This window comes from Callospermophilus lateralis, chromosome 9, assembly GCF_048772815.1.
Source record: "Callospermophilus lateralis isolate mCalLat2 chromosome 9, mCalLat2.hap1, whole genome shotgun sequence".
Taxonomy (NCBI): domain Eukaryota; kingdom Metazoa; phylum Chordata; class Mammalia; order Rodentia; family Sciuridae; genus Callospermophilus; species Callospermophilus lateralis.
The window spans coordinates 49,575,297-49,588,721 of NC_135313.1; the positions used below are offsets into that span (position 1 = coordinate 49,575,297).

A 13,425-nucleotide genomic window follows, 5' to 3' on the forward strand; every position below is an offset into this window, starting at 1 on the left:
TGTATTTCTAAAATTTAGTGTTTAAAAACTCAACACTAAAGGAATCTCAATGCAATGTATTTCAAAGAATTACTTTTTCTAATGGAGGCAATCATTACAGGTATCTTTTGACTCAAAGGTCTCACCCAAATTAAAATTTATTGAAAAGAGCATAAAAACATAATATTCAATATGAAGATATTAAAAATAACTTCAATTGCACTTTCTTTTCTGGTATTTAAACATTTGCTTCCAATCTTTTGTAATTTGCCACACCGTGCCTATTTGTAGAAAATTTTCTAATTTTTTTTGCTCAAGGCTATTTTTACTAATTTTTAAGCTCTAAAAATAAAATGGTAGAAAAATTTAAACAGAAGGGGACACTGGCAAGAATTTGGTCAAAAATGTACCACATACCACACCAAAAAAGGTAGACTATTTTGTACAGTTCGCATAATAGAAATAGAGGTAGAATCTTAATGGTAGGATCAGAGCTATTTTCAGAATAACTGTTAAATAAACATTCTTTGTTAAGTGGTAAGACTTTAAATAAACTATTTTACTATACCCGGGCCATTCTTTTCCACTCTGGCATTAAGACTTGACATGGATGGCACCACGGAGAATAGAAATCTACCATCCAGACTTCGTCATGTTTTCTTTGTTTAACTAGTTCACTGAAAGTGGTCGGTGTAAGAGTGATCACTGAAGGATTCCTAAGATCCTAAAGAAAATATATGCTATTACGTTAGACATACAAGAAGAGTTGTTGATATATTCTTTAAAAAATTGCTGGTAGGTGTCATTCAGAAAGTTCTTGGTTTAGAAAGAGCAGTAGAATACAGGGAAGGGAATGGGAAGTGGAATGAAGAGTGGTGAAGGGGAAGTGCTGGGGACTGAATTAGAACAAGTTATATCCCATGCTTTTATAATTATGTCAAGATAAATTCTAACATCATACATAACTAAAAAGAACTAATAAAAAACCAAAAACCAAAAAAAGTTCCTGCTGTAGAGAAATAAAAAAATGCTAAAGGAAATTTAAGTAAAATCTATAGTAAATTGTTTTTAATATGAAAATGATAACTAAGCAAAATCCAAATTTAGGATTTTCAGTTTTCTTAAATCAGGGTATGGTTTTCTCTTATTTCTTGGGCTGGGAAAAGGGGCAACTTTATTTATTATGAGTAGATAATATAATAGAGTTCTAAGAATTAACTCTAGGCCATATATAGTTCTGTTGAGGAAACAAGAAAAACTGGTTTGGAAATGACCTTTTAATAAATTTGCCATTCATAATTTTATTTTTTATTTTTCATTTTGACTGGAGATTGCACAACCTATTTAGAGAGCAAGTATTTAAATGCTATTTCAATAAACCTTCAGTATATAATGATCAGGTAATACTAACAAAAGTGGTCAGCTTCACTGAAAAAACACAAAACATTACTTTGAAGGAGAAGGGATTAGATAAGTAGAATAGAGTAGGATGGTCATTAAATGGAAAATAATAAGCCAGAATTTATCCCTTCTTCGGAGGTCCCAATAACAATTTTAGTTAAGACTATACGAAGGGAATTAGATGCTGCAGTTGCAGGGTACTTTTACTAAGTAGCAGTCTTGGAATTGCTGTGCTCAGAGAGAACAAGTCAAGGGGATGGGTAAAATTCTATGTGAAAGTATGATTTCATGTATTTAATAAATAGCTGCATCTGTTATGCACAAGGTATTCTAGGCAAAAAAAACACAACATAGACAAAAAATTTCCTTGTCAGAAAATATGGTAGCATAAAAAAAGAGTAAGTCCCATTATTAAACATTATTATTCATTCACAATGTACATATACAGAGAAGGATTTCTAGTCAGAGGCTGTAATGTAAAATACCTCTATGAACTCCAAGATCTGTTTAGCAGAGTGATGTCCTTCATACTCATGGATACTGGACTGGTTGAACACCACTGTTGTTGGATAAGCCTGAATGTTATACTGTTAGGAAGGAGAATAAAAATTGAACAAAGATGTTATATATCTTACCAATTTATTTTAAATTTATAACTAGTTTTCCTTTAAGAGACAATAACAAGATTTAAAAAAAACCCACTGAATTTCTGGTGGCTGAAAAATTTTAACCTAGTCAAATTTAGCAAAGAAATAACTGATTTCTTCTTTATAGCTACTCTGAGCCTTAAAAATCAAAGGCACTGAAACATTAAGTGAGCATGGGTAATTATGTGATTTGTTTCTTTTTGTCCTACTAAACAAAGATGGGAAGAAGCTATAAAAAGTAGATTATATTTCTAATTTCAGTTTCTTTTTGAAATCATAGTTATGAACTCCTCATTTTTCTAGAGGTAGCTAATGACCATGTGAACAAAACAGCAAGTATAAAGAAATAAAAAATTACTGTGTACATAACTTTCTTTTGGTACTAGGGATTGAACCCAGAGGCACTTAACCACTGAACCACATCACCAGTCCTTTTTGAGAAAGTGCCTCAACAGATTGCTTATAGTCTAAGTTGTTGAGCATGGCTTCAACAAATCCTGCCTCAGCCTTCCAAGCCACTGGGATTACAGGCATGTGCCACCATGCCTGGCTACATATAACTATTTTCAGTTAAAGAATTATAAATCATGCCCTAAGAATGTGGTCACTTTTTATTCTATATGCAAGATAATCTTCATGATTAAAAAATGCTTTATTTCTTGCTCAGAATTAATATGGGTGCCAGTTTTCATTTTTGAAGAAGTTAGGGACCCCTATCTGCAGATTTGCTATATCTGATCTTTGCAGGCTTCAAGGTGATAAACACTCACTAGCAAATTAGAAGCTTAATTTCAGGGAAAAAAAAAAAAAAAAACAACAACGCAACATTTATCAAAGTTTTGAAAAATGTACAAATTCAAATAATTGATTGGATTAACAAGTTTTGTGTCAAGCACTAAACATGTGGTTTCTCATTTATTCCTCAGTTCTGCTTAGCAGTTAAAATTTCAAAATCTCCTTAAAAGATGAGGAAACTGAGTTATTGAGAGGCTAATGACATGGTCAAGATGAATCAACTAGTGAGTAGCAACTCACTTCTTTTTCAAGTGAATTGGATACCCCATATTTTAGACTCTTTATCTCAAGTCATTAAATATCACATCATAGGTGTAAAAGTAGAAAAACTACAGGAACTCAAAGAAAATAATTTTTTTTCACAATAATTTTACATTTTTTGTTGGCATTTATTTTCTAAGTCCCACATGACTTTAGAAACTGAAGGACCTATTTACTTCTTAAAACCCCCCAAAAGCATAGTTTAATAAAAATTCAAACTTACTGAAAATAAGAGAATAATTAATAAACATCTACATCTTTCTCCCTTCTAATAAACATTAGATAAAAAATAACAAAGATTAGATAACAAACCTATATATCCCTCACCTATATTTAACAAGAATGAACTTTGACCATACTTGCAGATTGTTGATGTTCTCTTTCTTGATTTCATTCACTTCCTTCCCCCTTACAAGGTACATCAATATCCTGAAATTAGTGTGTATCTACTGATGTTTTTATATTTTTGCTAATATGTATATACTCTTAAGCAGTATGTGGTAATGTCTGAATATATATAAATTTTTATCATACTTTATGCTATTCTTTAACCTGCTTTTCTTACACACACACACACACACACACACACACACATATGCAAAATATGTAACAAAAAAATTGGGGGGGAGGGCTGGTACTGGGGATTGAACTCGGGGACACTTGACCATTGTGCCACATCCCTAGCCCTATTTTGTATTTTATTTAGAGACAGTTCTGAGTTGCTTAGTGCCTCATTCTTGCTGAGGCTGGCTTTGAACTTGGAATCCTCTTGCCTAAGCCTTCTGAGCCACTGGGATTATAGGCGTGGACCACTGTACTTGGTCCTTATATTTTTGAGATTTACCCATTCTGGTAAATACATTCATATGTATGTATATATTCTTTTTGTAGTGTCAGGGATCAAAACCATGACCTTGTGCATGATAGCCAGGTGCTCCACCACTAAGCTACATATATTCTCAGCCCAATATACCTTTTTTTAAATATTCTGCAATCCCAGAGTGTGACTATTCATCTATCTGCTCTTGTTAGATTTCTAAATTTTTGTTCATTTGGTGAAGTTAGCTAATTTTTGATATAATTTGCATTCTCAATCACTACTAAAGTCATAATGTCACTTTGGCAACAGTTCAAACACGTAGTCAAATTCATTAGTTTTTTTATCCTTATAGTTTGTACTTTAAGTATGGAGGCAAGAAATTATTTCCCCACACAGATACTATAAAGATTTTCTACTACATTTACTTCTGTTTTTAAAACACAATATATTTTTTTTGTTTCCCTTCTTTCCATCATTCAGCATTTTAGTTTGAGTCAAAACATCACAAAAATAGAAAGGAAATACTTTCATGTACTCATGTAGTTATGATAATCTATAGAATGGCTTCTCTTATATCATCTATACCTTCTTTCTATTCCTATCAAAATTATTTTAAAGCAAATTTCAGATCTATCATATTCATATACTATCCATCAACAATATATTTAAAACAAAGATTTTCCCAAGTAATATAACCATTGTATTAATTTCACATCTAAAAATTAGCAAGTCTTTGAATAATCAGATACCCTGTGCTAGAAACTGAATTGACACTTCTCAGAAATAAAGATGGTCAAAGAATATATGAAAAAATGTTCAACATTTTTAGCAACTAGAGAATGCAAATTAAAACTACACTGAAAAACGCACTGAAATTTCATCTCACTCTAGTCAGAATGGCAATAATCAAGAATACAAGTAACAATAAATGTTGGTGAGGATGATATATTGATGGTGAGGTGGCAAATAGGTGCAACCTCTCTGAAAAGCAATATGGAGATTCTTTAGAAAGCTTGGAATGGAACCCTCATTTGATGCAGTTATCCCATTTCTCATTATATATCCAAAGAATTTTAAATCGGCACACTTCAAGTGACATTGCCACATCGATATTTAAAGTAGCAGAATTCACAACAGCTAAGCTATGGAGTCAACCTAGTTGCCCCTCATGGATGAATGGATAAAGAAAACGTGGAATATGTATACTAAGCTATAAAGAAGAATGAATTTATGACATTTGCCATGGATTGAAGACTTTTACGCTAAGTCAAATAAGCCAGGCCCCCAAAGCCAAAGGTGGAATGTTTTCACACCCGTGGAATGTGGAAGCAAACCCATAATAAGGGGGGAGAGGGTAAGAACAGACATTTAGTAGATTAGACAAAGGGGAATAAAGGACAGAGGGATAGGAAAAAAGTGGAATGAATCCAAAATAATTTTCCTATGTACATATATGAATACACCATAGTGAATCCCACCATTGTGTACAACCATAAGAATGGGGTCTTGGAGTAATATACATTACATGTTTGTATAATACCTCTGTCATGTATAACTAAAAAGAAATATAACCACCCCCACCCACCAAAAACAAAAATCCACTGCATTCTAGTTAATCTTTTATGTCTTTTTCATTTTTCCTCCTATACCCTCTTCAATTGAATTTGTTGCATAGAGTATCCTGAAAAGTTCTCTACATGCTAGGATTCGTATGTTGTGTGTTCATGGTATCAATTGGATTTCCTCTGCAGTCACAGATCTGGAAATTTGATTTGCTTAAGGATCAATTTCCATCCCCACATCCCCATTATTATTTTACAGATGGTATTATATACCTCCATCATGAGGTGTAACATGTCTGGTGTTTGTTGAAACTGAGGAGTGAATATTTACCCTAAGAAAATATTTTCATGAAAACAAAAGTTTCAAAAATTTCCTTCTGTGACCTACACTTAGAACAAATATGGGGAAAGCCAAAGGAAAAAAACTGAACTACCAAAAAAAGTAGTATTAAAAAGATCTTTAATGGAAAATTGCAAGCATATCATCTAGTCAAAGTATTTGCTTAACTGTGATAAATAAGACCTTATCTATATTCAACCACGTTTTCTACTCATGATTTAATCCAATCATAATTTTATCAATTTGTTGGAATGGTTACTACTACAAATAGAAAATGTATTCTTGAAAAAGTACTTTGTTTTAATATTAAACTGCCCAAAGTCTCTATTTTATAAAAATATTAGAATAAATCTTTTACGCTTTGCCTTACCATGTTACAGAGTTGTCCATGAACTGTACAGTCTAGTGTACCAAATTTAAGTTGACCATAAAGAAGTGTTGATGCTTTTCGAAGCTCTGGCAATAAAGCTCGACATGGTGGACACCACTAGGAAGAAAGTATAAGCACTGAGCCAAATGAAACAAATCTCTCCAGTCTTGTAACAAGCAACATGCTAATAAGTAAGACAAACTATACTTAGTGGCATCTGTTCTGGGTATATATTTAATATTCAGAGGAGTAATTACATTGGCACTCATTTAGAAGCATGAAGTAGTAGTTCTAGTATTAACAGTCAAATCATCTTATATATCATATCCTTTTGTCATGACGAGAGAAAATATGACAATACCGAAATCTGACTGATTAAAAATAACTTACCGGGGCAAAAAAGTCAACAAGCCATGGTTCTTTGTCATTGGAAGGAAAATTTTGAGGTCCAAGTGTGGTAACATGAGAATTAACACTTTCTTTGGCAAAGGCAAGTATGTCATATAAAATCTTCTTTCCTTTAAAATTGAGTAAGAGAAAACTTAAAATCTGCATTATGTCTTTTACATTCATAAAAACATTCAAGAGTTTTACACTCAAGTTTGTCTTGTTTTAATATTTTATCAACATGTTGATTTTGGAAAGGTTTTAGTGTTCTGTATACTGCACACAAATTGGCTCTCCTAGGAGTATCCCTTCCTTGCATGCTCTTCTGGTTTTTGGACTAGTTAAAATGTCAAGACCTCTGTGAAATATTTCTTCATCAGAGGTAGAATAATCTTTATGGTGTTCTTTGAATTCTTTATTTACCACACTCTAACTACTACATCTGTTTCTTCAACCTAAACTAGTCTTAGGAATCAAAACCTGTATTATTAACTACCCCATAAACACTTCAAACACATTTCCTTCTAATTTTGTTCCTTTTCCCACCTTTTTTTTTTTTTTTTTTTTATCATCAACCACATGGCTAAATAAGATTCTCCAGAGTGATTTTTGCCTTCTCTGTCTTTGTATCATAACTTCATCTATTTTCTCTTACCATAGCTTCAGCACCAATGCCACCACCTGAATTCAATTTACCTACAGCAGTAGCCATGCTGCTATTTGTCCCAGCCCTTAACCAATTCACTTTCTACATTACAACCACAGTTTTTAAAGAACTGTATTTCTCCTTGCTTAAATGCCTCTAATTATTTGCCAGTGCCTAAAGAATACACTCTTTTGATTTGGCAAATAATCTTTCTCAACTAGAGAATATTTCCCCAAGAGCCTTTTGACTCATTTGCTCCACAGTCAAAATTACTTCTTTTATGTGTCAGAACCTGTTTAAAAGGCAATATAAGTTCAGTACAAATGAGGAGGGGAGGGAACTCCTTATGGGGTTCATGGTCCAGCAGAAGAGATGCAAGACACTTACATTATTATTCAAATATGAAAATAATGGTACCACATTCTCCTGCCTTTTTCTTATGCTTCAATTGCTTTACAGATTTCTCTCTCTGACCATCCTTAAACGTGATCTAGTTCACTCCAATTCTGATCTTTTACTTCTCTATTCACTCTTAAACAACTCAACCTTACTCAGGTTTTAATTAACAAGATAATTTAAATCTACGCTTTCAGCCCAAATTTTTCCTGAAGCCCAAGTCTCTATATTCAAAAGTGAAATGGATGTGTCTGTTTCTTGTAAACTCCTCAGCTAATATTTCTCCCCTCAATGAGAAATAACAACAATTATTCAATGGTGAACTCACAAAGTAAAAAGCATGAATACAGAAGAGACATTTTCTCTTACTTATATGACTTACATCAGGCTTCTGCCTGTTCTCCCTCTAATCTTGTTCCCACCTATACTAGTAATGAATAGCCACCTAAAATGTAAACCCATTTAAATCATTTCTCTACTTAAAACCCATGATCTCTGCTTTGCCCTCAGATTAGACACAATTTTGGACTCCTACTGCCCTCTGCATTTTCAAGTCTTATTCCTTTCAACACTACACTATCTAGCTATCCTAAAATTCTCGCTTGTCTAAGGTCTATATTGGATCCCTCACCTTAGAACCCATAAATACATCTGCTGGGTCTTGTGCCTGGAATGTCTATCACTTCTTTGGGTAACTTACAACACAGATTGTTTCTCCTTAATTTGTTCCTAAATACAAACTATACTTATCCCTTGTGATTGCTGGTTTCCAAGATGACCCCAAAGATCTCATACCATTTCACAAATTTGTATGTAATGGGTTGGTGCATCCCATCAACATAATACAGGCATGTAATAGTTTATCTTGTCTGAAATTAGGTCATAAAAATATTATTGCTTCTGTCTTGGTGACTCTTCTCTTAGATTACTCATTATGGAAGAGGTCAGCTACTATATTGTGAGCAGACCTATAGGAAGCTATACGTGGTGTGAAGAATTTAAGTCTCCTGCCATATGAGACTTCCTGATATTCCATGCGTCAGCTTGAATCCAGATCCAGGAACTGTGGCCCTTGCCTACTGTGACTGCAACATCATGAGAAAACGTGAGTTCAAAACTACCTGACTAAGCTATTATATTCTTGACCACCCAAAATTGAATTATTTATTTTGAGCTGTTAAGATTTGGAATAACTTGCTACTCGGCAGTAGACACATAAAACTACTTGCCTTAGACATTTAAAAAATGTGTTCATTTACTTGTCTGTTTTTCTTTCTAGTCTATTATGTTCCTTAAGGCAGAGATTAAGTATAGTTCACATACTGTCCTATTTACCATACTGTACTTGGGACACAAAGATACTCAATTCCTATTTAAAGCTAGAGTCATATGTGGTAGTGCACACCTATAATCCTAAAAACTGAGGCACGAGAATTGCAAGTCTGATGCTAGCCTCAGCAACTCAGATTCTTTCAAAATAAATTAAAAGGGCCAGAGATGTAGCTCAGTGGCAAAACACCTCCCAGGTTCAATTTTAATCTCTAGCATTGCTATTAAAAAAAAAAGCGGGGGGACAATACAAGGTATATTATAAAGGTATATCAGTAAATAGCAAATGAAAGAGCTTAATGATGCTCAGTATACTTCCTGGGGGAGAAACTATGTTAAGTTATAGTTGTTATAAGAATTATTTGGAACTTACAAAATATTTTGAGGAGCTAGAAGAGTTACAGTGCAGAAAAAAAAAGAATCACATGTGAAAACATAAAGGAGTGAAAGGATCCAAAAGCAGTAGGAGCTATGATTACTGGGCAGACCATGAAATTACTCCATTTACTACAACTATTTACTGAGTTACTATGTACCATTCTAAGTGCCAGAAAAAGAATAGTGAGCAAAACAAAGTCATTGCTCCTATGCTGAGAAATCTGAAACTGAATCTAAAAGAAATTGTAGTCAAGGCAGAAAAGTGATGTGAAAATGGTGTTCTGGGTACCAACTCTGCAAACAAGACAAGGAACCAACTGCAGGAGGAAGGATTAAGACAACTATAGTCCTACAGGAAAATATTTACAATAGATGAAGGAGGTGATGAACCTGAAACAAGACAGAAAACTGACAAGAGTGGGGTCTGAGGAAGTTTCAGAGGTGAAAAAGAATAAATCTCTTTTGTAAAAATTTAGTAATTTCTAGCACTTTGAGGATCTGATATAGTTTATAAGCACCTATACTGTAGGATTTTGTAATAGACACAATGCATTCAAAATCTACCTAGACTCATTTCTAGTTCTTTCTCATAGGGCAAGATGCTTATTTTTCTGAGGCTGTTTTCTCATTTACTAGTGGTTGTGAAAATGAAAATAAATCTTAAGTTGTAATGAAGTTATTGCAACTTAGTAGTAACTGTAAGGGTTATCTTGCCAAGCCTTTTTGATATAGTTCCTTCAGCCCAGAGGGCTTAACTTCTTTTACCTCTATATTTGTTTTGGGAAATTGAGCATTTTATACTCAATTCAAATAGCACTTTTATTGTAATTTATGAATAATGGCCATTAAAATATTTTTTGTTTCATTATACATCTCCCTTCTCCTGATCCTACCAGACTGTATTTTAATCTTCTTGAGAGCAAAGTTTATGTCTTACAAGTTTGTAGCCCTAACAAATAAGGGAGTGCTTGTTACCTATTAGGCATTTCATAAATACCTGTTATTCATTTAACTGTATTACAGTTGATGGTTTGTATCTTTCGCTACATTTGTCCTCTTTCAGGGAAGGGACTCTGATGTCTTCCAAACTCTAGGAAAACTAAAGTCCCAAATAAGCTGAAATATAGAGATGCGATTATAAATTCAAGAGAAATAACAAAGCAGTTAATGGAGAAGTATGATAGTCTAATAGCAGATAAATCCAAAAACAATGTCTAGAAATTGTCTATGATGGCTAAGATGCTATCTGTGGCACACTGTTCTGCCAACAAGCCAATAAATTCCTCACTACTGTGACATGTTACCATGTTACTTTTGATGAAACAGTGATCAAAATACTGAAAAGTTTTACTTTAAAAAGAAGGGTAAAAAGAATATGTTAATTTAAAAAGATTTTCCCCATATTTACTAAGAAATGAGAACAAACATTATGTCCACACAAAACAAAGTAAAAAGCACAAATGGAACATTTGTATTAGAAGATAGTTATCATTTTTTCCCATTCTTACCATGATGAATTTCATATTCTTTGGTTCCTTGTCCTTTAAATACTGCTAGACAAGGTTGAAAAACATAGAGATTGCTACAGATGTCTGGTGCAGAGGAGCAGTCAAACCTTCCGACCTACAGTAGAAAGTGAAGGTTGAATTTGATGGAAACAAAATTCTTATCCATTCCACTTTTAAATATCCATAAAGACAACCTCAAAATGACCCCATTTTAATGACACTGCTTCTCAACAGAAGCTAATAGTTATTAAACAAAGAAATAGTTCATTGACAATACTGAAACTCAATTTAAAGAATACTTCTTAAAGAGTTCAAAAATCTGAGAAAATGTGAAGCAAGAAATATATCCTCCAAAAAATGTAGGGGCTGTTTATCTAATCTTGGGATGGAAGAGGATCCAAAATGAATGAATAGAAGTGCACTATCCTGTTAGCATCACAGAGAAGAACAAGGGCAACAATGAACTAAATGCAACTTGAGAAGAAATAAAAACATAAAAAACCCAAAGAGAAACCCCAAAACTAAATAATTCAACTGGCGAGGTAAAAAAACAAAACAAAATTTCAAAAATAGGCTAAAGCAAGTAAAAAAAGAATTTCTGAACTTGAAGACTTGGATAAAGAACTCCCCTCTGCAAAAAGTAAATCAAGAATATTATATCCAGCAAAGCTATTCTTAAAAAATGAAGGTGAAGTCTTTCCTAGACTAGCAAAAAATGAGGAAATTAATCACCACTAGACTAGCCTTATAAACATGCTAAACAGAATTTTGCATCTGCAAATGAAAGAATAATAACTACCATTGTGAAAACGTGCAAAGAGTAAAAGAGAAACGCAAATGAAAAAAAAAAAAAAGTTATTTCTAAAGAAAAGCACTAGGCCGCAAAGACAATAACTGGTAGAAAGGAACAAAGAATATACAGAGAATAATTAACAAAACACAGGAATTAAGTTCTTATGTATCAATAAAAACCTCAGGGTTATTACCATAAATTGATTAAATTCTCCAATCAAAGGATTGACTATTGGTTACATATGTAAAACAAACAAGATCCAACTATTTGCTGCCTATAAGAAGCTTACTTTGCTGATAAAGAGCTATACAGATTGAAAGCGAACAACTGAAAAAAGACAATTCTATGCAAACAACCAAAGGGGGCAGGAGAATTTATATCAGGTGAAACAAATTTTAATTAAAAACCCAAAAAACAGAACATTACATATTGATTAAAGGGTCAACTCAGCAAGAGTATGTAACAGTTGTAAATATATATGAACCTAACATCAGACCACTCAAATATATCTAGTATTTGCTTTATGTAAAGACAGACTCCAAAACAATACTTCACTTTAATCAATGGACAGATTAACATACAAAATATCAAACAAGGATACATCAGAGTTGAATTATACTATAGAGCAAGTGGACCTACCATTTACAGGACATTTCATGCAACAGTTGCAGAACACACATTCTTATCAGCATACAAAACATTCTCCAGGATAGACCACAAATCATACATCAAACTTCAATATATTTTTAAAAAGTGAAAATCATGCATCTTCTCTGACCACAATGAAATAAAACTAGAATTCAATAAAATATGATGCAAAACATACAGGCACCTGGACTCTGTGTTCTTGAATAACCAATGTGTCAACTAAAGAAAAATAAGAAAAAATCTCTTGATAGAAAAATGAAAAACATCAAAAACTGGGATACACAAAAGCAGTAATAAGAGATTTATAGCAATAAATAATGCACTAAATTATAAAACCTAATGATATACCTCAATGACCTAGAGAAGAAAAAATCAAATCCCAAATTAGAAGACAAAAAGATCAGAGCACAAATAAATGAAGCAGTAATCTACCATCAAAGATAAACAGCTGAGGACTTCACAACTGAATGTTAAAACATCAACAAATAACTAACTCTAATTCTCAAACTATTCCAAAAGACTGAAAAGGTAAACACTGCCTAATTCACTACATGAAACTATGACCCAAACCAGACAAGAACACAATAAATAAAACTATATACCAATATTCCTGATGAACACAGATGCCAAAATTAACAAAATACTAGTAAACCGAATCCAACAGCTCATTATGGAGATTACATACCATGATCAGGTGAGATTTAGTGCAAGGCTGATTTCAACATATATAAATCAATAAATGTATCAACAGAATGAAGGACAAAAGATATGATTATCTCAATAAATGAAGAAAAAAATTCTGTAAGACTCAACATTTCTTCTTGCTAAAAATTAACAAATTACGTACAGAAGAAACATCTCAACATATGTGACAAACTTATATCTACCATTCTATGGTGGATGGGAAAATGCTGAAAGCATTTCCTCTAAAGGATCTAGAATAAGACAAGGATGTTCATTTTCACGAGTCTTATTTCACAGAATATTGGAAGCCTTAGCAGAAGTAAATAGCCAAGAGGTTATCCAAAGTGGAAAGAAGGAAGTCATATTATGCTTGTTTGCAGATGATATGATTTTATATATAGAAAAATCCAAACATTCCACCAAAAAACTGAACTCTTAAGTTAGTAAAGGGTACAGCATACAAAACCAACAAATTAGGAGC

The 13,425-nt window shown here is 33.0% G+C and overlaps 1 protein-coding gene across 1 annotated transcript in view; it reads right to left on the bottom strand.

The window, feature by feature from the left end:
* Nucleotides 1–13,425, bottom strand: part of Dnajc10 (DnaJ heat shock protein family (Hsp40) member C10) — a 44,833-nt gene that overhangs the window by 11,054 nt on the left and 20,354 nt on the right. Inside the window, exons 13-17 of the mRNA XM_076866095.2 lie at nucleotides 10,820–10,934; nucleotides 6,566–6,693; nucleotides 6,176–6,292; nucleotides 1,866–1,967; nucleotides 548–703 (exon numbers count right to left, since the gene is read on the bottom strand). Coding sequence (XP_076722210.2) covers nucleotides 548–703; nucleotides 1,866–1,967; nucleotides 6,176–6,292; nucleotides 6,566–6,693; nucleotides 10,820–10,934 — 618 coding nt within the window. The remainder of the gene's footprint in view (nucleotides 1–547; nucleotides 704–1,865; nucleotides 1,968–6,175; nucleotides 6,293–6,565; nucleotides 6,694–10,819; nucleotides 10,935–13,425) is intronic.